General features: G+C 43.7%; 4 protein-coding genes across 4 annotated transcripts; 3 read left to right on the top strand and 1 right to left on the bottom strand.

Moving 5' to 3' along the window:
- Positions 1-8,449: 8,449 nt before the first annotated feature.
- On the top strand, positions 8,450-13,993 carry LOC142941072 (alpha-1A adrenergic receptor-like). Its single transcript, XM_076083330.1, has 5 exons — positions 8,450-9,631; positions 10,269-10,520; positions 11,432-11,825; positions 13,190-13,311; positions 13,440-13,993. Exons 1-5 carry the CDS (start codon positions 9,290-9,292, stop codon positions 13,701-13,703), a joined length of 1,374 nt encoding a protein of 457 aa, XP_075939445.1. The 5' UTR covers positions 8,450-9,289; the 3' UTR covers positions 13,704-13,993.
- Positions 13,994-17,505: 3,512 nt separating this feature from the next.
- On the top strand, positions 17,506-18,919 carry LOC142941079 (histone H2A-like). Its single transcript, XM_076083336.1, has one exon. The coding sequence runs from the start codon at positions 17,548-17,550 to the stop codon at positions 17,929-17,931; it is 384 nt and encodes a 127-aa protein (XP_075939451.1). The 5' UTR covers positions 17,506-17,547; the 3' UTR covers positions 17,932-18,919.
- A 599-nt stretch (positions 18,920-19,518) lies between these two features.
- LOC142941074 (histone H3) lies at positions 19,519-21,313 on the top strand. The gene has a single exon (XM_076083332.1). It carries the CDS (start codon positions 19,537-19,539, stop codon positions 19,945-19,947), a length of 411 nt encoding a protein of 136 aa, XP_075939447.1. The 5' UTR covers positions 19,519-19,536; the 3' UTR covers positions 19,948-21,313.
- LOC142941080 (histone H2A-like) lies at positions 20,387-21,344 on the bottom strand. The gene has a single exon (XM_076083338.1). The coding sequence runs from the start codon at positions 21,306-21,308 to the stop codon at positions 20,925-20,927; it is 384 nt and encodes a 127-aa protein (XP_075939453.1). The 5' UTR covers positions 21,309-21,344; the 3' UTR covers positions 20,387-20,924.
- Between the last annotated feature and the right edge of the window lie 3,887 nt (positions 21,345-25,231).

Raw genomic sequence — 25,231 nt, 5'->3', positions numbered from 1 at the left:
GGGGAGGAGAGAGAGAGGGGGGAGGGGGAGGAGAGAGGAGACGAGGAGAGAGGGGGAGGAGAGAGGAGAGGAGGAGAGAGGGGGAGGAGAGAGGAGAGGAGGAGAGAGTGGGAGGAGAGAGGAGAGGAGGAGAGAGGGGGAGGAGAGAGGAGACGAGGAGAGAGGAGAGGAGGAGAGAGGAGAAGGGGAGAGAGGGGGAGGAGAGAGGAGAGAGGAGACGGGGAGAGAGGAGACGGGGAGAGAGGAGAGGAGGTGAGAGGAGACGAGGAGAGAGGAGAGGAGGAGAGAGGGGGAGGAGAGAGGGGGAGGAGAGAGGAGAGGAGGAGAGAGGAGACGAGGAGAGAGGAGACGGGGAGAGAGGAGACGAGGAGAGAGGAGATTTATATATATATTTATATATATTTATATATATATATATTTATATGTGACGCAACTGAGGAAAGGACATCTCATATCTCTTAAAACATATTTCCTCATTTCCTCCATGCATCCCTGGTGGGAGGGACTAAGACGCAAGGAAAGGACCCAAGTGAGGGAAACGGGGATGCAGTTAAGAGACTTGAGATGTACCCTTTATGTTTGGTCTGGAGGCCTTCAGGCGTCTTCTTCGGGTGCTCAGATGGAAATGCTTGAGTGTCTCTGGAGGACCTGAGAGCTCTCTGAGTCGGTTCTTCTTCTGCGCTTCAATGACGACGGTGAGGATGAAAACACTACGAGAGAGAAACACGACGACACAAACAGGAAGGGAATCAACCAGAGAGCTGAAAGACACCGCTGGTACGGTGGTCCATGAAGGCAGCACCCAACACACTAATAAAGGACAGAAGAAGAAGAGGTCACACTCACACACACACACACACACACACACACACACACACAAGTTGCAACCCAGCGGGAAGTGTTTTAATAAGCACACGCCAACATACAACGAGTTCAGCACATCCAAACAAATCCCACGTATTACTTTACACAGATTACTTCTATAGTCAGACTTCACCCCTTTAAGTCACTTTCCACCAATCAAACCAGTGGGTTGAACCACAAACAGAGCACCCTGGTCTCCTCACTATGTCACGCTCTCATGACTTTCTTTGGGTCGAGATAACCTTTTGGCAGAACACACGATTCGTGTACGGGAAATGTTTGGACACACATTGGAGTCACAGATTACAGTTAGTCTGGCGCCTTAATCTCTTCCTCACTATGTTTTTATGAACCAAATGTGTTCAGTTCAATCCTGAGTTATATGATGGTTTTCTTCAACAGTATGTATCCTATAGTGTTTATCTTTATATATATAAAGCACTTTAAAGCTCTGACTCTGAGAGCAACTGCCTTTTTTCCAGCACTTCTCATCAAAGCGGATCTGTTGAGACCAGATGTGTAAACATTGAACCTCCACAGGAAGAGAACATCTGCTTACTTTACATGTCTTCAAGTAGATGAAATGTTTTTAAAGAACAATACAGTTTCCTGTGTGACAGAAGGAACATGAAGAGAACATCTTTACATCAAACGTGAGATTGTTTTATGGTTTTACAACAACAGAATACTTTCTGTTCTCTGGTGTCTTAATATTAAAGTCGATGTTTTCCTTTGAGGGGAATTAAATCCTAACATTATACAGAGTCTCATGTTTCTGTTCCTGTGTTCAGGTATGGAGAGCTAACAGCGCCCAGATAGGGAGACGAGGAGACGAGGATGAGGAGACGAGGATGAGGAGACGAGGAGACGAGGATGAGGAGACAAGGATGAGGAGACGAGGATGAGGAGACGGGGACGAGGATGAGGAGACGAGGATGAGGATGAGGAGACGAGGATGAGGATGAGGAGACGAGGATGAGGATGAGGAGACGAGGATGAGGAGACGAGGATGAGGAGACAAGGACGAGGATGAGGAGACAAGGATGAGGAGACGAGGATGAGGAGACGAGGATGAGGAGACGAAGACGAGGATGAGGAGACGAGGACGAGGATGAGGAGACGAGGAGGGCCGTCCTGTTCTGCTCTTTGCGTTCTTTTAATCTCATTTGGGTTTTTTCGGAGCGTGACTAGAGTCCGTCCTCCATCACTGGGAGAGAAAACACATTTTAAATGAAGAAGTCTCTTGGGTTTTTATTTATGATCATTTTAATGTGAAGAAGAAGAAGAAGAAGAAGAAGAAGAAGAAGAAGAAGAAGAAGAAGAAGAAGAAGAAGAAGAGGGATGAGAAATAGATGCTGTCGTAAAGTTCTGAAATGTCTCAGTGGAGAATAAAAATAGTCTGAAAAAGTCATAAACACAGTGTGTGTGTGTGTGTATGACTGTGTGTGTATGTGTGTGTGTGTGTATGTATGTGTGTATGTGTGTGTGTGTGTGTATGACTGTGTGTGTATGTGTGTGTATGTGTGTGTATGTATGTGTGTATATGTGTATGTGTGTGTGTGTATGTATGTGTGTGTGTGTGTGTATGTGTGTGTATATGTGTGTGTGTGTGTGTATGTATGTGTGTGTGTGTGTGTGTGTGTGTATATATGTGTGTGTGTGTGTGTGTGTGTGTGTGTATGTATGTGTGTGTGTGTGTGTGTGTGTGTGTCTCTGCCTGTTCGAGGTCTTTTTAAGGAAAAAAACATTCAGACTGTGATTCATCATCTGCTTCGGACTCCAGCTGGATCTCATCTTCATCCTCTCCTCATCCTCAGCTCCACCTGCTGATCATCATCTTCATCCTCATCTTAATCTGCTCTCCTCCTCTTCCTCCCGTTATGTAACGTGTTGATCTCAACTCTTCTTCTCTCTGTAGAACTTTGTGTACATTTCACCACGTTTAGTGTTCAGCTTGTTTTTCATAGAAATGAACTTCATAAACTCATGGAGACCATTTAACACGATTAAACTTTAATTATGTTGGTCCAACTTAATTTACTTGGGTCGGATGAACTTAACTTATTAGGGTTGGTAGAACTCATTTTAAAGGAGTAAATTAAGTTGATCAACATAATTAAAGCTTAAAGCTTAAATTATCTCCATCAGTTTATTAAGTTCATTGAAAGTGTTGTTTTGAGTTCATCAACAATTTAAAGGGTTATAGTATAAAGAGACACTTCTACTGGTGGAGAGCTAAGCTCCTCCTCTTCCTCCTCCTCCAGCTGCTCCTCCATAACTCATGTCCAGATGGAGCGGAGGAGGACCAGAAGCCTCTAGAGGAAACCTAACGAGTAGGACTAACAGGTCAGACTAACAGGTTTAAACTGCAGGAGGATAAAAAAAGCTTAATTTAATGTGTTTGATAAGACTCAGATCTGTTACTCAGATGTTTAATATTTAGTAAGAATGTGAAGTATTCTCTCATGAGAGGAAAAAACATTCCGTCTTTTAATTTAACTCAACATTTAAGAAAAGAAGGGAAAACTAAACTAAACCTAATGAATCCAAACTAAGCTAAGCTAAAATAAGCTAAGCTAAGTTAAGCTATACTTAGATAAATAAATGATAAATAAAACTAAACAAAAAGAAGCAAAAAAATCTAAATATCTACAAAAAAAAAAACAAAGAAAGGAAAAGAAGAGAAAACCTATTTTCTTCTTCTGGTCCAGATATTTGTGTTTTAGTGCAGTCCTCCCAGCGAGTTACAGTACTCTGATATATTTATTTTACTACAGTTACAAGTGAACAACATTCAGTGTTTTATTCTAAAAAAAGCACCGAATCACAAATATGTGGACCAGAAGAAATCAGGAGGAACGTGAGGCCTGAAAACGTTCAATAAGTGAAACACATATAAATGATAAATGAGCAGCAGAGTCGTGACCTCAGGAACAGCTGGATGTTAAATAAGAGACGTCCGCTGACATGTTAGCGTTCATTCCTCCACTTCTCTGTTTCTAGAGGCTCTGAAGAAACAGATAAATCTTTATGTCTTTAATACGACTTCTGCTCCTTCTATGGGAGCTGTGCTGCAGGAGGTCAGAGGTCACACACACACACACACACACACACACACACACACACACACACCTGAGGATTCAGCTGGAGGAGCAGGTCTACATGCAGGCAGTGGTGGGCCGTCTCTGCTGGCCCTGACACAATCACAAACTTATAGCTATTTTATCATTTAATCATTTTTCATAAATACACAACATGACGTAGATAGGTTTGCAGTTCTCAAGGTGTATATTTAAATATCATCTCTTACACACATGAAGATAAAGTTATGAACACCGGCTGAATATCTATGATCAGAATCATTATAAAATATAAACATATAAACTTATAAACATCTGAATATATAAACGCCTTCAGACAGGATCTAATGAAGTAGAACCTAGAATAGAATGAAACAAGAGAACAATGATACATTGAAATATACTTCATAGTATTCAGTATGTGTGATTGTGAAAGTTGCCGTGTTGACAAACATCCGAGGAACTTTCTCCGCCCCCCCGAGGATCTGCGCTCTGATTGGCTGCCTCTCTTCCCACATGGCGTGTTCTCATTTCTGACCTCTGAGAATAGATCAGATGAAAGACATTTGTTCCTCTGGATCCAGGTTCAGCTCGTTCAAACACACGGATGCATTTAAATAAACCTCCATATTCATTTCACAGTATTCATCTGATGCTGTTATTCAGATCATGTTTTATCCCTGAACAGACAGTACCTCAGTGAGAGAGACAGTACCTCAGTGAGAGAGAGACAGTACCTCAGTGAGAGAGAGACAGTACCTCAGTGAGACAGACAGTACCTCAGTGTGAGAGACAGTACCTCAGTGAGACAGACAGTACCTCAGTGAGAGAGACAGTACCTCAGTGAGAGAGACAGTACCTCAGTGTGAGAGACAGTACCTCAGTGAGACAGACAGTACCTCAGTGAGAGAGACAGTACCTCAGTGAGACAGACAGTACCTCAGTGAGAGAGAGACAGTACCTCAGTGAGACAGACAGTACCTCAGTGAGAGAGAGACAGTACCTCAGTGAGACAGACAGTACCTCAGTGAGAGAGACAGTACCTCAGTGAGAGAGACAGTACCTCAGTGAGAGAGACAGTACCTCAGTGAGACAGACAGTACCTCAGTGAGAGAGAGACAGTACCTCAGTGAGACAGACAGTACCTCAGTGTGAGAGACAGTACCTCAGTGAGACAGACAGTACCTCAGTGAGAGAGACAGTACCTCAGTGAGACAGACAGTACCTCAGTGAGAGAGAGACAGTACCTCAGTGAGACAGACAGTACCTCAGTGAGAGAGACAGTACCTCAGTGAGAGAGACAGTACCTCAGTGAGAGAGACAGTACCTCAGTGAGACAGACAGTACCTCAGTGAGAGAGAGACAGTACCTCAGTGTGAGAGACAGTACCTCAGTGAGACAGACAGTACCTCAGTGAGAGAGAGACAGTACCTCAGTGAGACAGACAGTACCTCAGTGTGAGAGACAGTACCTCAGTGAGACAGACAGTACCTCAGTGAGAGAGAGACAGTACCTCAGTGAGACAGACAGTACCTCAGTGTGAGAGACAGACAGGCAGTACCTCAGTGTGAGAGACAGACATTACCTCAGTGTGAGAGACAGACATTACCTCAGTGTGAGAGACAGACAGTACCTCAGTGTGAGAGACAGACATTACCTCAGTGTGAGAGACAGACATTACCTCAGTGTGAGAGACAGACAGTACCTCAGTGTGAGAGACAGTACCTCAGTGAGAGAGACAGTACCTCAGTGAGACAGACAGTACCTCAGTGAGAGAGAGACAGTACCTCAGTGAGACAGACAGTACCTCAGTGTGAGAGACAGTACCTCAGTGAGACAGACAGTACCTCAGTGAGAGAGACAGTACCTCAGTGAGACAGACAGTACCTCAGTGAGAGAGAGACAGTACCTCAGTGAGACAGACAGTACCTCAGTGAGAGAGACAGTACCTCAGTGAGAGAGACAGTACCTCAGTGAGAGAGACAGTACCTCAGTGAGACAGACAGTACCTCAGTGAGAGAGAGACAGTACCTCAGTGTGAGAGACAGTACCTCAGTGAGACAGACAGTACCTCAGTGAGAGAGAGACAGTACCTCAGTGAGACAGACAGTACCTCAGTGTGAGAGACAGTACCTCAGTGAGACAGACAGTACCTCAGTGAGAGAGAGACAGTACCTCAGTGAGACAGACAGTACCTCAGTGTGAGAGACAGACAGGCAGTACCTCAGTGTGAGAGACAGACATTACCTCAGTGTGAGAGACAGACATTACCTCAGTGTGAGAGACAGACAGTACCTCAGTGTGAGAGACAGACATTACCTCAGTGTGAGAGACAGACATTACCTCAGTGTGAGAGACAGACAGTACCTCAGTGTGAGAGAGACAGACAGTACCTCAGTGTGAGAGAGAGACAGTACCTCAGTGTGAGAGAGACAGACATTACCTCAGTGTGAGAGACAGACATTACCTCAGTGTGAGAGACAGACAGTACCTCAGTGTGAGAGAGACAGACAGTACCTCAGTGTGAGAGAGAGACAGTACCTCAGTGTGAGAGAGACAGACATTACCTCAGTGTGAGAGACAGACAGTACCTCAGTGTGAGAGAGACAGACATTACCTCAGTGTGAGAGACAGACAGTACCTCAGTGTGAGAGAGACAGACAGTACCTCAGTGTGAGAGACAGACAGTACCTCAGTGTGAGAGAGACAGACAGTACTTCAGTGTGAGAGAGAGACAGACAGTACCTCAGTGTGAGAGAGACAGACAGTACCTCAGTGTGAGAGAGACAGACAGTACCTCAGTGTGAGAGACAGACAGGCAGTACCTCAGTGTGAGAGACAGACAGGCAGTATCTCAGTGAGAGAGACAGACAGTACCTCAGTGAGAGAGAGACAGTACCTCAGTGAGAGAGAGACAGTACCTCAGTGAGACAGACAGTACCTCAGTGTGAGAGACAGACAGTACCTCAGTGTGAGAGACAGACAGTACCTCAGTGAGAGAGACAGTACCTCAGTGAGAGAGACAGACAGTACCTCAGTGAGAGAGACAGACAGTACCTCAGTGAGAGAGACAGACATTACCTCAGTGTGAGAGACAGACAGTACCTCAGTGTGAGAGAGACAGACAGTACCTCAGTGTGAGAGAGAGACAGACAGTACCTCAGTGTGAGAGACAGACAGGCAGTACCTCAGTGTGAGAGACAGACATTACCTCAGTGTGAGAGACAGACATTACCTCAGTGTGAGAGACAGACAGTACCTCAGTGTGAGAGAGACAGACAGTACCTCAGTGTGAGAGAGAGACAGACAGTACCTCAGTGTGAGAGAGACAGACAGTACCTGTGTGAGAGAGAGACAGACAGTACCTCAGTGTGAGAGACAGACAGGCAGTACCTCAGTGTGAGAGAGAGACAGACAGTACCTCAGTGAGAGAGACAGACAGTACCTCAGTGAGAGAGACAGACAGTACCTCAGTGAGAGAGACAGACAGACATTACCTCAGTGTGAGAGACAGACAGTACCTCAGTGAGAGAGACAGACAGTACCTCAGTGAGAGAGACAGACAGTACCTCAGTGAGAGAGACAGACAGTACCTCAGTGAGAGAGACAGACAGTACCTCAGTGTGAGAGACAGACAGTACCTCAGTGAGAGAGACAGACAGACATTACCTCAGTGTGAGAGACAGACAGTACCTCAGTGTGAGAGACAGACAGTACCTCAGTGAGAGAGACAGACAGTACCTCAGTGTGAGAGACAGACAGTACCTCAGTGAGAGAGACAGACAGTACCTCAGTGAGAGAGACAGACAGTACCTCAGTGAGAGAGACAGACAGACATTACCTCAGTGTGAGAGACAGACAGTACCTCAGTGAGAGAGACAGACAGACATTACCTCAGTGTGAGAGACAGACAGTACCTCAGTGTGAGAGACAGACAGTACCTCAGTGAGAGAGACAGACAGTACCTCAGTGTGAGAGACAGACAGTACCTCAGTGTGAGAGACAGACAGTACCTCAGTGAGAGAGACAAAACCTCAGTGAGAGAGACAGAACCTCAGTGTGAGAGACAGACAGTACCTCAGTGTGAGAGACAGACAGACAGTACCTCAGTGTGAGAGACAGACAGTACCTCGGTGTGAGAGACAGACATTACCTCAGTGTGAGAGACAGACAGACAGTACCTCAGTGTGAGAGAGACAGACATTACCTCAGTGTGAGAGACAGACAGACAGTACCTCAGTGTGAGAGACAGACAGTACCTCAGTGTGAGAGAGACAGACAGTACCTCAGTGAGAGAGACAGACAGTACCTCAGTGAGAGAGAGAGATAGACAGTACCTCAGTGTGAGAGACAGACAGTACCTCAGTGAGAGAGACAGACAGTACCTCAGTGAGAGAGACAGACAGTACCTCAGTGTGAGAGACAGACAGTACCTCAGTGTGAGAGACAGACAGTACCTCAGTGAGAGAGACAAAACCTCAGTGAGAGAGACAGAACCTCAGTGTGAGAGACAGACAGTACCTCAGTGTGAGAGACAGACAGACAGTACCTCAGTGTGAGAGACAGACAGTACCTCGGTGTGAGAGACAGACATTACCTCAGTGTGAGAGACAGACAGACAGTACCTCAGTGTGAGAGAGACAGACATTACCTCAGTGTGAGAGACAGACAGACAGTACCTCAGTGTGAGAGACAGACAGTACCTCAGTGTGAGAGAGACAGACAGTACCTCAGTGAGAGAGACAGACAGTACCTCAGTGAGAGAGAGAGATAGACAGTACCTCAGTGTGAGAGACAGACAGTACCTCAGTGAGAGAGACAGACAGTACCTCAGTGAGAGAGACAGACATTACCTCAGTGAGAGAGACAGACAGTACCTCGGTGTGAGAGAGACAGACATTACCTCTGTGTGAGAGACAGACAGACAGTACCTCAGTGTGAGAGACAGACAGTAACTCAGTGTGAGAGAGACAGACATTACCTCAGTGTGAGAGACAGACAGACAGTACCTCAGTGTGAGAGACAGACCGACAGACAGACAGTATCTCAGCGTGAGAGACAGACCGACAGACAGACAGTATCTCAGCGTGAGAGACAGACAGACAGCAGACAGACAGACAGTACCTCCTCGTGTTTTCTCTCCTCAGTAGAAACTTTCCCACATTAAACACTTGGACCATAAAAGGACTCAGAGATCTTTGACCCGCTACTGAAGCAACAGTTTAACCCGAGGAGGAGCTCCCTCAGCCGGCAGGAGTCTGTGTGACCGCCCGCTCACACCGAGCTGACCCGAACCTCCACCTGCTGCTGACGGACCACTTCAGACCGCTTCAGACCGCTCCACCATGAGTCTGTGGACTAACGGCGCCTCCGAGGACCTCTACGCCGGGACTCATGCACCGCTGACGGGCTCCAACTCCACCTCCAACCGCTACGACGGCTCCCAGCCCCGCGGCCACCACCACGACGACAACGACACCGCCCGGCTGGACCTGAGCCGGGCGGTGCCGGTGAGCATGGTGCTGGCCTCCTTCATCATGTTCGCCATCGTGGGGAACATCCTGGTCATCCTCTCGGTAGTTTGTAACCGACACCTGCGCATCCCGACCAACTACTTCGTCATCAACCTGGCCATCGCGGACCTGCTGCTGGGCACCACCGTGCTGCCGGTGTCCGCCACGCTGGAGGTCAGTGAGCAGGACGGGCGATCGATTATCGATCACCTAATCAGTGACGTAATGGGATCTGTGTGATTAGTGTTGAGATTAATCAATAAATCATTTATTAAGAACAGAATCAGTTTCTCCAACATGAAGACAACAAACTGAAGCTGATCGATACACTTATTGATTAATAGATGAATTACCTAAATATCAGTGTGATCAGATAAAACATGTAGGAGGAACATAAAGAAAAAGGATTACAAATATATTATTGAAGTATTTTAAGTTGTGTATCGCGTTTAATTAAATTAGATGTTTAATTGTTTTAATATTGTCAGAGTGACAGAGACCTCCAGTCCACTAAGGTCCACATCCTGTCAACACCTGGACTCAGTTTAACGTCTTCATCACAATCTGATTGTTTTTATTTGAGATTTTCTGGTGTTTGATATTTATAGATGAAGAAATTCATCCTCATCATCACTTTATTCATGTGGTTCAGGTTCTTCCTGTCCCTCCAGGTTCTGGATCATTGAGTGTTTCAGGTTCTGGTTCACTGAGTGTTTTAGGTTTTGGTTCACTGATTGTTTTAGGTTCTGGATAAATACGTGTTTTAGGTTCTAGAACACTAAGTGGTTCAGGTTCTTCCTGTCCCCTCCAGGTCCTGGACCACTGGGTGTTTGGCCGTATCTTCTGTGACATCTGGGCGGCGGTGGACGTCCTGTGCTGCACGGCGTCCATCACGTCTCTGTGCGTGATCTCCATCGACCGGTACATCGGAGTCCGGTACCCGCTTCAGTACCCGACCATCGTCACAGAGAAGCGGGCGCTGCTCGCCATGTTGGGGGTCTGGATCCTCGCCATCATCATCTCCATCGGACCTCTGCTGGGCTGGAAACAGCCTCCATCACAGGTATGGAAACTACCCATCATGCACCAGTGAGAGCTCACCTGAGAGGATGTTCTCATTCTTCTGGATCACTGAGTGTTTCAAGTTCTAGATCACTGAGTGTTTCAAGTTCTAGATCACTGAGTGTTTCAGGTTCTGGATCACTGAGTGTTTCAGGTTCTGGATCACTGAGTGTTTCAAGTTCTAGATCACTGAGAGTTTCAGGTTCTAGATCACTGAGAGTTTCAGGTTCTAGATCACTGAGTGTTTCAGGTTCTGGATCACTGAGTGTTTCAAGTTCTAGATCACTGAGAGTTTCAGGTTCTAGATCACTGAGAGTTTCAGGTTCTAGATCACTGAGTGTTTCAGGTTCTGGATCACTGAGTGTTTCAGGTTCTATCACTGAGAGTTTCAGGTTCTAGATCACCGAGTGTTTCAGGTTCTGGATCACTGAGTGTTTCAGGTTCTAGATCACTGAGTGTTTCAGGTTCTAGATCACTGAGTGTTTCAGGTTCTATCACTGAGTGTTTCAGGTTCTATCTCACTGAGTGTTTCAGGTTCTATCTCACTGAGAGTTTCAGGTTCTAGATCACCGAGTGTTTCAGGTTCTGGATCACTGAGTGTTTCAGGTTCTAGATCACTGACTGTTTCAGGTTCTAGATCACTGAGTGTTTCAGGTTCTATCACTGAGTGTTTCAGGTTCTATCTCACTGAGTGTTTCAGGTTCTATCTCACTGAGTGTTTCAGGTTCTAGATGACTGAGTGTTTCAGGTTCTAGATGACTAAGTGTTTCAGGTTCTAGATGACTGAGTGTTTCAGGTTCTAGATGACTGAGTGTTTCAGGTTCTAGATCACTGAGTGTTTCAGGTTCTATTACTGAGTGTTTCGGGTTCTAAATCTGGAGTGTTCTCACTAGAACCTCTCACCCCCGTCAGGACGACACGGTGTGTCTCATCACAGAGGAACCGTTCTACGCTCTGTTCTCGTCTCTCGGTTCCTTCTACATCCCTCTGGCCGTCATCCTCTTCATGTACTGGCGGGTCTACGTCGTGGCCAAGCGGACCACCAAGAACCTGGAGGCCGGCGTGATGAGGGAGCGTCTGCAGGACTCCAACGAGCTCACCATGAGGATCCACCGCCGGAACCAGCCGGTCCAGGAGCCAGGCCCCGCCCCCAATGGCGGAGGGGGCGGGGCCTCGTCCGCACGCAGCGCGCTCACCCTCAAACTGCTGAAGTTCTCTAGAGAGAAGAAGGCGGCCAAGACCCTCGGGGTGGTGGTGGGGATGTTCATCCTCTGCTGGCTGCCCTTCTTCCTGGTTCTGCCCATCAGTACGTCTGCCTCTAATCAACACTCATTATTATAGTCTCTGATCTCTGATCATGTTACATTATTAACAACCAATCAGTGTTTACAGCAACAGGAGGAGAGCCAGTAGCTGCTAACGGCTAACCAACGGAGGTTCACTAGTTACATTATGATGCCTTCAGGCTCTGCTCAGTGAACATGAGTACTGGCTGAAGGTACATTATAAAGTTATCATGATGTGTTCACATGTCATCTGTAAAATGTAGTTTTTGTGATAAACTGTCCACGATAATCGTTATGATTTGTTGAACCAAAACAAATCATAACAATAAAACTAACCATGAGACATAGAGTGACTCAGTTACTAAAAGCTGCAGCTGAGTTCATCCTGGAACACATGAACTACTCTATTTAAACATCCCATAATGTTTTAAGAACCAGAGTCAAACCGCTCTGATTGGCTCATCTCCATCACCTGTTAGACAGAATTCAATCTGTCCAACATGTAGATACTAGTACTCTTATCAATATTTGTTCTTCTATTTCTTCTGTGGAGTCTTTGTTGGCGTATCGAGGCCCTTCTCCTCTCCTCTCTCCTTCTGTCCTTGCCTCCTCTCCTCTCCTCTCTCCTTCTGTCCTTGCCTCCTCTCCTCTCCTCTCTCCTCCTTCCAAGTTGATATTTTTTTGTGCTCGGATGAGTTGTTTTAATATATATTTTCGAACTGATGATGTGACAGTGATCTGGTGTCTCCTGGATCAATAAACCCAAACCTCTCCTCTCTCCTCCTTCCTGTCTCCTTTCTCCTCCTCTCTTACCTTGTGATTAAATGCTGAGTCGTGGTCTGCTCCCTCCTCAGTGACTCAGCACTTTACTCTGAGTTCATGAGGATCAGATCCTGGATCAGAGGATTCATGTTAAACTGAAACCAAAATAACTTCTCCTAGTCTCACCAAACTTAGAGGTGTGACAGTGATGCATCATGGGAAGGCGTCACATGATCTCTGGACGAGGTCAGGCCCTTCATATATAGTCACAGAACACAGCCTGAGGCGCAGGATGGCCTTACAAGTCCACCTTCAGGGAGAAATAATCCTTCAGCAGTCTGTGATATCTGAAGAACATCAAAAACCTCATCCCCCATAATCCCCCACAATCCTCCACAATCCTCTGAGAACCTCCAACATGCTGCAGATCACCTGCCTCATCTACAGGTCACCTCCTCTGTGATGTGAGGACCGAGGAGAGAGGAGACAAGAAGAGAATAGGAGATAATGGTGATGAGGATGATGATGAGTTAGAATAGATGATGACTAACTCTCTCTCTGTGTGTGTGTGTGTGTGTGTGTGTGTGTGTGTGTGTGTGTGTGTGTGTGTGTGTGTGTTCAGGTTCCTTCAACAGTAGTCTTCGTCCTCCTGAAACTTTCTTCAAAGTGATCTTCTGGTTGGGATACTTCAACAGCTGCCTGAACCCCATCATCTACCCCTGTAACAGCCGGGACTTTAAACAGGTACTAGTACTACTACTACTAGTACTACTACTACTACTACTACCACTGGTTACTGGTTCAGTGTTTCAGATACTGGTTCAGTACTCTGACAGCTCTAATGAGGTTCTGGTTCTTGTCTCGTGGTCCAGGCCTTCATAAGGATCCTGCGTTGTCGGTGGAAGAGGAAGCGTCGGATATATTATAACTATCGCCTCCATCAGGGCTCCAACACCTCGTCCTTCCTGAACGGCAGCCAGCAGACGCTGTCGTCCATCAGCCAAAGTCCTCGCTGTGCCGCCTCCAGGCTCCGCCCCCCTTCAGCCTCCTCCTCCCCCCCAACCGAGACCGGGTCCACGGGACGGAGGCATCTGAGCCCGGTGTCGCCGCTCGCTAAGGATGCTGGGACGGCGTAACAGTAACTGACTTACCTGCTGCCTCAGATGGCCACGCCCCCTTCCCCGTCCTGGGACAGGAAGTGGTTTTAGAAACACGCACAGGTGTCACTGCTGACATCACGAGACGCTCTGTCACTCACCGAGGTGTGATGACGTCACAGGTGTGATGACGTCACAGGTGGTCGGGACTCTTCCTCACGTCCTCTGACCTGAAACCACCTGATGACATCAACATCAACCGAAACTCAAACGTCAACAACAAAACTGCAAAATACACAAAAATGTATTTAAAATGAACTGAGATAATAAACAAACATTCAAAATAAGATGTGATAAATCTCTTAAATACAGTGCCTTGCATAAGTATTCACCCCCCTTGGATGTTTCATCCTTTTGTTGCTTTTATACATGAAATCATGGTCAATATAATTTGGCTTGTTTGACAAGAATTTGCAAAAAAACCTCTTTAATATCAAAGTGAAAACAGATTTTTACTAAATAATGTCAATTAATTAAAATATATAAAGGTAAAGTAAAGATTGCATAAGTATTCACCACCTTCAGGTCAGTGTTTAGTAAATGCACCTTTGGCTGCAATCACAGCACTGAGTGTGTGTGTGTGTGTGTGTGTGTGTGTGTGTGTGTGTGTGTGTGTGTGTGTGTCTCACTCAGGCTGGCACATCTGGACACTAAGATTTTTCTCTATTCTTCAAATCCAATTCTTCTTCAAGCTCTGTCAGGTTGCTTAGGGATCGGGCGTGAACAGCTCTTCTCAAGTCCAGCCACAGATTCTGGATCGGATTGAGGTCTGGGCTTTGACTTCCACTCCAGAACATTCACCTTGTGGTCTTTGAACCATTCTGTGGAGCTTTTGCTGTATGTTTGGGGTCGTTGTCTTGCTGGAGAATAAATCTTCTCCCAAGTCGTAGTTCTCTTGCAGACTGAGTCAGATCATCCTCCAGGATTTGGGGATATCTTTCTGCATTCATGTTCCCCTCTACCTTTACAAGCCTTCCAGGGCCTGCTGCTGAGAAGCATCCCCAGAGCATGATGCTGCCACCACCATGCTTCACGGTGGACATGGTGTGTTTGTGGTGATGTGCAGTGTTTGGTGTTCACCAAACATAGCGTCTAGTCTGATGGCCAAACAGCTCAATGTTTGTCTCATCAGACCAAAGAACCTTCTTCCAGTTGACCTTGGAGTCTCCCACAATGCCTTTGGGTGAATTCTTTCTACACTGGCTTTCTCTTTGCCACTCTCCCATACAGCTCCGACTGGTGAAGAACCCGGGCAACAGTTGCTGTATGTACAGTCTCTCCCATCTGAGCCACTGAAGCTTTGAACTCCTTCAGAGTGGTCCTAGGTGTCTTGGTGGCCTCCCTCATCAGTCCTCTTCTTGCCCGGTCACTCAGTTTGTGAGGACGGCCAGCTCTAGGAGATTTAAACTAGTCCCATACTCCTTCCATGTCTTAATGATGGACTGAAGTGAACTCTGTGGGAGGTCCAGTGAGGTGGAAATATTTGTGTAGCATCTCCTGACTTGTACTTCTCAATGATCTTTTCTCTGAGTTGCTTGGAGTGTTATTTTGTCTTCATGTTGCAGTTGTAGCAGGAATACTGATGAACCAGAGACTGGAGCTCCCAGACAAGTGTTTTTATACTACAATCACTTGACACACATCAACTGCACTCAGGTCATCTCCATTTCACTACTTGTGACACTGCTAGCATCAACTAGCTGCACTTCTGTTGAATTAGGTCAGTCACTTTAAAGGGGCTGAATATTTATGCAAGGCACTGTATGTGATAAACATTTATCTTCTGACTTATTGTTGTGATGTTGTTTTTAACAATTCAAATGATTCGTTCCTGGTTCACTTCCTGGTTCACTTCCCAGTTTTGGCACTCTGATGATCATTTATATTAGCTCGCTAGCTAAGCATTAGCTGAAATTAGCTTGCTGGCTAATGTTAGCATAGCATGTGGCTAACAGTGGGAACCAAGTGGACCGGTGAAGACCTCCACCTCGTACTGACAGGACCTTTATTTTGAAAATGTTCCCTCAGAGTGACGTGAATCTGCTGAAAGCGGAACTCGTTAGCGTAGCGTTGTTATTGTTGTTATTGAGGACTGAGGCTGGCTGACCATGCTAAGCTAGGCTAACCACATCCTGTATCACTGTCCCTTTAATTAAAACCATGAGAAGAGTTTTGAAGTGCTGTAATTAAAACTGATAATTTAAGTGAATGAATAAAGTTTAAAAAAATTCTGTTTCCTCATTCATCACACTGTAACCATGGCAACACACAAACATTCACTGAGACAGGAAGTCTTCAGGAGACACCTTGAGTGTAAAAATAAAGTTAAAGAGACGAGTCTCAGACAAACGTTTTATATTTTAATTATCAAGTTTTGCTGCAAAAGACACGAGTACTACCTTTATAGAACATATTATGGTCTGTAACAAACCTCCACAGGACGAACAATGAGAGGGAAATATATATATATATATATATATATACACTATATTTATAAATATTATATATGGTTTCTAAATATAGTAAATATATTATATTTATACTAGTGCTGGGCAAGTTATCGCGTTAACGCATTCATTAATTAACGCCGACAATTATTTTATAGCGCGTTAACGCATTTTTTCATTTTTTTTTATTTTGAAAGTCCGTTGCTCACTGGCAGCGGTGGAGGAATGGAGACTACTGGACATCGCTGCGGTAAAGTCAGCAGACACTCCGATCTCCGTGGTCAACTCAGCAGACACTTACACTTTAGTGCACCTATATGCTGAAATTCATGGTAAATGCATTTAAATGGCACAGATCGGTAGCGAGCGAAGGACTTTGAAAGGTAGTGGAAAGATTAACGTGAGACAACATCCGGTTTCTTCAGACGAACATCCGGTTTTCAGAATAAGATGCCAAGAAAGTATGAATTATATTCACATTAAGTATAAAACATGCTGCATCTCGTCAGTTAAAGGGAAAATACACCTAAATTGTGGGTAAAGTGTCTTTATTCTTTGATCGCTGGGTCACCATCATCACCTCTGAGTTACAGCATTATATTGATGAACAGTAGAGCTGCATTCACATGCTCTGACTGTCATGAAGACACACATTTTTGCTGAAACGTGCTGAAACATGTTATTCCTGTTGCACAGCAGTGGAACGTTTCACACACAGTCAGCACACTGAGCACAGATAGTGAAGAAATAGAACTGCTGCTGTGTGAAGAGAATACTGCTGCTAACAACCTGATGTGTTTAAAGTGTTTACAAACCAAATGTTATTGACCTTTAGTTCAAATAGCAGTACTTTAAAATAAAAGTGCACAATACACTACTTTTGAATTCATTATTGAACTTTGCCATAACAATGTTCGCATTAATCGCATGTTCAAATCCATGCGATTAAAAATTTGAATCGTTGCCCAGCACTAATTTATAAATACATTAATAAATTACCCATTTCAATAACACAGAGCAAAATTTGTCTTTCCAAAAAAATTATGTTTTTGATAGATGGACTGGATATTATCAGAAAAAATATATTTACAAACACACATACGTTTATTAATAAAAACATTGAGTTTTCAAAAAAGTATTTTGCTAATTATAATGACCGTAGGTTATATTTGTCACATTTTATTTTGAAAGTCTTACACGGTATAGCGCAGAAAACCTGTAGTTAACAGCGGAACTTGGCCTTCTCGTTTCTGATTGGACGATCACAGTTACGTTCCGTGTCACCAATGAGCGAGCAGCTGTGTGTTTATAATAAGCATGATTAAGGTTGTGAAGTACGTAATTCCATTGAATTCGACGAACATAAAAACTCGAAAATGTCTGGACGAGGAAAGACCGGTGGTAAGACCAGAGCGAAGGCCAAGACCAGGTCTTCTCGTGCCGGGCTTCAGTTCCCCGTCGGCCGTGTCCACAGACACTTGAGGAAGGGTAACTACGCTCACCGTGTCGGTGCCGGAGCTCCGGTGTACCTGGCGGCGGTGCTGGAGTACCTGACCGCTGAGATCCTGGAGCTGGCTGGGAACGCTGCCCGCGACAACAAGAAGACCAGGATCATCCCCCGTCACCTGCAGCTGGCCGTCCGCAACGACGAGGAGCTCAACAAGCTGCTGGGCGGAGTGACCATCGCTCAGGGCGGCGTGCTGCCCAACATCCAGGCGGTGCTGCTGCCCAAGAAGACCGAGAAGGCCGCCAAGAAGTAGACACCCAAACCGGCTGACTAACAACACAAAGGCTCTTTTAAGAGCCACTCACTTACAACTAAAGAGAGAAATCATTCATTTAGTGACGACTCATTGAGGTGGTGGATATACTGTTAGCCTAAATCTTATGTTGAGCGATGAACGTGTAAAGTAAATAGTCGTATAAATTCAGAATTGGACAATATGAAGGAGTTATCGTAACCAGAAATGCAGCTTGGCAACGCGATCCTGCAAAGAAGGCTGTCCGACTTCAACTACGTCCGCAAAAGCCTTTAAATACCAACTCTCTCCGCTAATCAGTTTATCTTCGATTGAACTCGGAATCTGACAAGGAACGGAGATAATCCATCAGTAATAACTCCGGCCATGTCATGTCTGATGTTGGACCAGGAATGCTTCCCCGGGAAAGAAGCCAGCAGATGTAGAGATATCGAGGCTGTCCGGAGGAGATCCTGACCGGTGTGGGGAACCTTGAAGCAGCCAGGATCAGAGCCCGCACGCACATTGTAGAGACATAACGTCACCACAATGACGACACAACGGCTAATCACATCTCTTAAATAGTTGAATTACCGTTAATGTCACTATAGTCATCACATCCGGTTATCTGTCTAATGCAGGTAACAGAAACCTGGAAAACATCTTCAAATATTTTTCTATCAAGTTTAACTCTGAAGGAATCAAACACATTGTCTCACGTGTCAATATGAGTTGTACTTTAATAGTTTATATTATCGGTTAATATTTTACGTCTAAAAACTACATGCTTTGTGCTGCATCATGTAAATTACATTAGTCATTTAGCAGAAGCTATCACATTTGTACACCGTAGGCACAGCTACGGGAGACATAGCTCTAGTCACATAGTGGAACCGGGGAGAAATGTTTTATCTTTAAAGTATTTTTTTTTTCTACTAGAATATTAAATGTTGACATTCTTTATTCATTATTTTTGTTATTGCCTGAATAAACATCAATCTCTCTGAAATGAGTTGTTTTTATATATTTGAACAAATGATTAAATATCTCAAATAAAAAATTAACATATTTAGATACTGGATTTTATGAAACTGAGCTATTGAAATTAAATAACAAATTCATTATTAATAATAATGTATTAATTAATAAATGCATATATAATATTTTTATAAATATAACAAAAATACAACTTTACTTTAAATTACTATGGAAGCCTATTTCCATCAGTAAAGAAAGCTGTGATAATATCCCCATGATCAATCACAATTATTATTTTTATCTCATAATTATGACTGAACATTAGGATATTATTACTGTCACGGCTACAATTTCATCTTTTATTTTACTTACAGAAAACTACAGGTTGGTCTTCCATAAACTACAGATCATTTTAATAATTGAAATATATAAACATGATGTAAACTTCACATCAGTCAGAGGCCGTTTTCTCACCACTGGTGTTTGAGTTCCTTTAGTCCAATCGCAGCTCAGCTCCAGCGCACGTGTCTCCCCGTGTGGACTAATCAGCGCCGCTCTGACTCCGGCAGCTCCTTTATAAAGCCGCTGTTCCCGCTCACACAGCATTTCTTGTTGATCTGTGAACACAGAACAGACGGACGAACTGCAATGGCCAGAACCAAGCAGACCGCCCGTAAATCCACCGGAGGGAAAGCTCCCAGGAAGCAGCTGGCGACCAAAGCTGCCCGTAAGAGCGCCCCGGCCACCGGCGGAGTGAAGAAACCCCACCGTTACAGGCCCGGTACCGTGGCTCTGAGGGAGATCCGTCGCTACCAGAAGTCCACCGAGCTGCTGATCCGCAAGCTGCCCTTCCAGCGCCTGGTGAGGGAGATCGCTCAGGACTTCAAGACCGACCTGCGCTTCCAGAGCTCCGCCGTCATGGCTCTGCAGGAGTCCAGCGAGGCTTACCTGGTCGGTCTGTTCGAGGACACCAACCTGTGCGCCATTCACGCCAAGAGGGTCACCATCATGCCCAAAGACATCCAGCTGGCCCGCCGCATCCGCGGAGAGAGGGCTTAAACTAACCCGACTCTACTCAACAACCAACGGCTCTTTTAAGAGCCACACACCCGCCTCTGAGAGCTGTGGGCCTGGGAAACACGTGTTTCATCTAATGCACATACGCTACATCACTTAATATAGATTGACTATCCACTTCTGATTTATTACATGTAAACTATAATTCGTACGTGATGTTCAAACTGTTTTATTTAATATGATTTTTTTCTTACATTTCATCATCCAGGTATTTTATTAATATTTACATAACTTAATGTTTTAAACAACGTACAAAATCATATTTTATGTTATGAAATCCAACTATAATAGATAGTTTAAACTGTTTAACATTTTATTCCCCAATGGACAACCATTTTTAAGGTTAATTTATTCCACTTGACCTGATTACATAATATGTGCATTCAATGTATATGGCATCAATCAACACTTTCACAACAGATTAGTATTTAGTGTAAATTAATATTTATTTTGGATTAATTCATAATACAAGCAAAGTATATTTTTGTAAATTGATGTTAAAGAACATTTGGTTTTTAATAAACTGATCTTCAGATAATGTATGAAACTAATCTACATGTTCCCTCAACCGGCTGTATTTAAAGCTCACCCGAGGACAGAGGACTGAAGGAGACAGATTTAGTGAGCGGGGCTAAAACTCATCGGTCCGTCCCACAATGACTTCAAAACGTTATGTTGCTGTAAATATGATTTATTTCTATATTTTAACTATTTCGTGTCTTCCTGCATCTTCTGTTTGACATTTACTATTCTGAACCTCAAACATTTAGAGCCTAGTTTGTTTATGTTGTCAGTATCTACAAGTAGATTGTCCTTCAGTGGACATTATATTTGAAATGTTAGATATAATTATTCCACCACCTCAATGAGTCGTCACTAAATGAATGATTTCTCTCTTTAGTTGTAAGTGAGTGGCTCTTAAAAGAGCCTTTGTGTTGTTAGTCAGCCGGTTTGGGTGTCTACTTCTTGGCGGCCTTCTCGGTCTTCTTGGGCAGCAGCACCGCCTGGATGTTGGGCAGCACGCCGCCCTGAGCGATGGTCACTCCGCCCAGCAGCTTGTTGAGCTCCTCGTCGTTGCGGACGGCCAGCTGCAGGTGACGGGGGATGATCCTGGTCTTCTTGTTGTCGCGGGCAGCGTTCCCAGCCAGCTCCAGGATCTCAGCGGTCAGGTACTCCAGCACCGCCGCCAGGTACACCGGAGCTCCGGCACCGACACGGTGAGCGTAGTTACCCTTCCTCAAGTGTCTGTGGACACGGCCGACGGGGAACTGAAGCCCGGCACGAGAAGACCTGGTCTTGGCCTTCGCTCTGGTCTTGCCACCGGTCTTTCCTCGTCCAGACATTTTGTAGTTGCTTTATTTCTTCGTCGACTGTGAGAGAAATGTGTCCTGATGGTGGAGGATCCGGTTATTTATAATAAACAAGCTGCTCTCTGATTGGCCAAAGAGAGCGTGTCTGTGATCGTCCAATCAGAGAAGAGTTGAAATTAATTTCCTTTTTTACCGCCAGAGTTTCGTTTTTCAGCTCCTGCACAATAAATGCTGACCGATTAAACCGGGACTTGATTAAATAAATGACACATGTTGTTATTCTTCCCTTTATTATTCTGTTAACCGTCTATATAAGTCTCTCACTCATTTGAACACCATATTATAGTGTTCTATATACTATAAATGAGTATTATTATCTGTTTGCACACACTTATAACAGCAGGTTTATGCAAATACTAAATATTCAGCAAGATTTAGTCAAATTTAGAGAAATAGACACACAGCTGTTGGTGATTGTGGAGATATTTAGAGTGAAATTATTAAGTATCAAGATTCATTACAGGACAACGTTTATTCATGAAGCGTGATGTGTTTATCGCTAAGTATCTTTAAATGGTACTTCTACTACAGCTACTGTACTTCATAACTGTAGTACATTTCAGCATGAAACTTCTTTTTAGTTAGTTATATTACACAGATTAGACATTTTCTATTTAAATTACCACTTTACACATTAAACTGTATAAACATGTTTCATGAGTTATTTCTACTTGATTCTGTAACTAATTAATTTATTATATATCACTGATTATACATCCAGAGAAAATTACACAACATATTTATGATAATTATGATAAACGGATGTGATAAAGAGACATAAATTACATTAGTCATTTAGCAGACGCTACATTAAGTGTATTCAACATCGGTTTTCGAGAGAACAACTAGTCACCAGAAGTAATAAGTGCATGTCCTTTCCTCAAACAAGCATCTAAGAGCATAAACCAGAGCCAACGTACAGTGCAGAAACAAACGAATGCAATAAGTGCCACAAACTAATATGAATACAATAAGCTAGTATGAATACAAGAGATGCTAAGTAAGTGCTAAGTGGAAGGCTCAGGGTAGGCCTTCTTGAAGAGGTGAGTTTTCAGCCTGCGCCGAAAGATGGGCAGGCTTCTGGAAACTAAATACTCAATGCCTAAAAAATACAGATTTATTAAAGGAGCTAAAACAGGAAATACAAAAAATAACACAATTAAAAGTTCTAACCAAATCTAATATTAAATTATGGGAAATATTAAAATATAGAGTGAAAGATTTCTTCAAATTCAAATGCAGAGAATTAAATAAAGCAAAAAATATATATTATGATGAATTAATGAAGCAATACATTAGGCTGAAACAGAAGAAACAAAAAACTACAGTAGACGAGGAAACCATGACAAGTATTAATAAACAAATAAACAGCTTCAATCATGAGTTATTATATAATGTCTATAAACAGTCAGACTCGGATAGCAGAGGGAATCTAACTCACGCTCTGAAATCAAGTCAAAAACAAATTCAAGATAGATATATTAAATGTATAAAAAACCATGAAGGTGATACTTTTTACTGTGAAAAGGAAAAAAGGGAAGTAATCATAAATCTATGTGTCAATGCATATAAGAGAATAGACATGTAGGCTGTGTCAACACTCTGTTGGAAACAATGCCCTCATACAACGAATCAGACTTCACTCATCTTAGTGGAGACATAAGAAGAGAGGAAGTGATGGAGGCCATCCAACAACTTAACATCAGTAAAGGTCCTGGTCCTGACGGTCTGCCCACTGAGTTTTATCAATTATATAACGAAGATGTTTTAAACCTCCTCACTGCTGTGTACAATGAAGGTATAAACAGCGGCTGAATGGGAGACTCCTTTCATCAAGGTGTTTTATCTTTATTGTTCAAAAAAGGTGATGACGCTGATTTGGATAACTACAGACATCTATTATGAATACAGACTATAAGATTCCTGCTAAAATAATTATGAATAGATTAAACGAAATATTGGACAAAATTATAGATAAAGAACAAACGTGTGCAATTAAAGGCCGACTGATGTGGGACAACTTGTGCATGTTAAGAGAACTCTTACATGATCCTGATAAAAAAGGTTTCTATGTTGTTGGGCTTGATCAGAAGAAGGCCTTTGATTACATCTCTAGACATTACCTCTGGGCTGTGATGAAGTCATACGGCTTCCCCGATGCTTTTATTCACATGGTGAGATGTCTGTATGTTAAATCAAACATCTGTATAAATGTAAATGGTGTTTTAACTGAAACATTTTAAGTAGAGAGAGGAGTGAAGCAGGGCTGTCCGCTAAGTGCTGCGTTATACATCCTCGCCATAAATCCTCTAATTAAAAAAATAAACTCGGACCATCTAATCTCAGGTTTAAGTGTAGGTCATATGCCCAAAGTTACAGCCATCGCATACGCTGATGACATTACTGTCATCGTAAAAAACCAGTTGGAGATGGATGCTTTAACTAACAACCTATCTCTGTATGAATTTGCATCTGGAGCTAAACTAAACCACAACAAAACAGAGGGAGTTTGGATCGGGGATGAACACCATCAATGTAATATTAACGTTAACGTCAAACCAGAAATAAAAATACTGGGTTTAACATTCTGTGACAGTAAAAGTAGTGAAAGAAATTGGGAAACCAAGTTGTGTGAAATTAAAGAAGAGGTGAAAAAATGGGAAAACAAAAATACTAACTACAAATCCAGGGTAAATATAGTCAAGACCTTCATCTTATCTAAACTACTTTTTTTATCCAATATTTTTCCTCCATCCAACAAAATGATCATCCAGTTAAATAAACAGTGTGTGAACTCAATCTGGTTCACAACCAGGGAAGTGACCAAACGAGAACTAATGTATAAAAGTAAAGAGTACGGTGGGTTAGGGGCCCTAGAGCTCAGCGTCAGGTTACATATTGCATTTGTTAAAAATGTCTCTGCTGCCATCTCCAGAAACGCTCTCTGGTTAGGAGACGGCTCCGTGTGGAGGAAGAGAAAGGGGAAACTGAGACAGGGCCCTGACTACAAGTTATTATACGGAGATCTTACCAACCACTATCAACACCTACGTATCGACTGGAAGAGTCTACCAAGCAAATCTATCTATAAAAAGATCAACGATTTTAAACATGGTGGACTCGTTAAATATAAAAATCTGACAAATGGCGAGGGTGAGGAAGTAATAAAAACTCTGAAGGATAAGAATCTCTCGGAGAGCATCAGAGATGTCCGATGGCTCATGGCAATGAATAGACCCGCTGTAAGAGCCACTGTGTCATGGAGCTGCTATGTCACCACGAAAAAATGTCCCATGATGCATTGTAACGAGGACAAACACAAAATCACCTGTTCATAGACTGCTACAGAGCGCAGCAGGTCTGGGCCTCACTTCAAGGCCTCGGCCTAGTCTTCAATGTGAACTATAAATCTGTGATGTTTGCTCTGTTTGATGAGAAGATGTCCGATAAAGAGAACTTTACCAGCTCATTGTCAGCATCACGTTTCAAAATCTGGAAAAGCAGATGTATAATGGTAATAAAACAGACTGTAATGGACGGCAACATGGTGGTGAAACATGTCGTCACTGAACTCAGGAGAACTATTGATAAGAGCCAGTCCCTCCCGTGGCATTTGTTGGGCTTTTGACCCAAGCACACAGCACTGTTCTTGTACTGTTTGACTGTTTGAGAGGATCAGCCTTGGAGAAACCGAGATAGCCTGACATCAATCATCTCGTTAATTTAGGCTGCTAATAGGACATTTGATCGACTTAGCTGAACCACGTATGAGGAACGGGGCCCTGGTTTGACGTTTTGTTTGGTTATTTGTTTTCTAGGATTGGTGGAAAATTATGACATCTGAGATAATAAAAACATTAAGATAATAAAGAATCTAAAGGCTCTTTATGATCATT

This window comes from Anarhichas minor, unplaced genomic scaffold, assembly GCF_050575085.1.
Source record: "Anarhichas minor isolate MPS153535 unplaced genomic scaffold, ASM5057508v1 ptg000126l, whole genome shotgun sequence".
NCBI classification, from domain to species: Eukaryota; Metazoa; Chordata; class Actinopteri; order Perciformes; family Anarhichadidae; genus Anarhichas; species Anarhichas minor.
The sequence above is the reverse complement of the archived record's forward strand: the minus strand, read 5'-3'. Positions and strand labels throughout refer to the sequence as shown.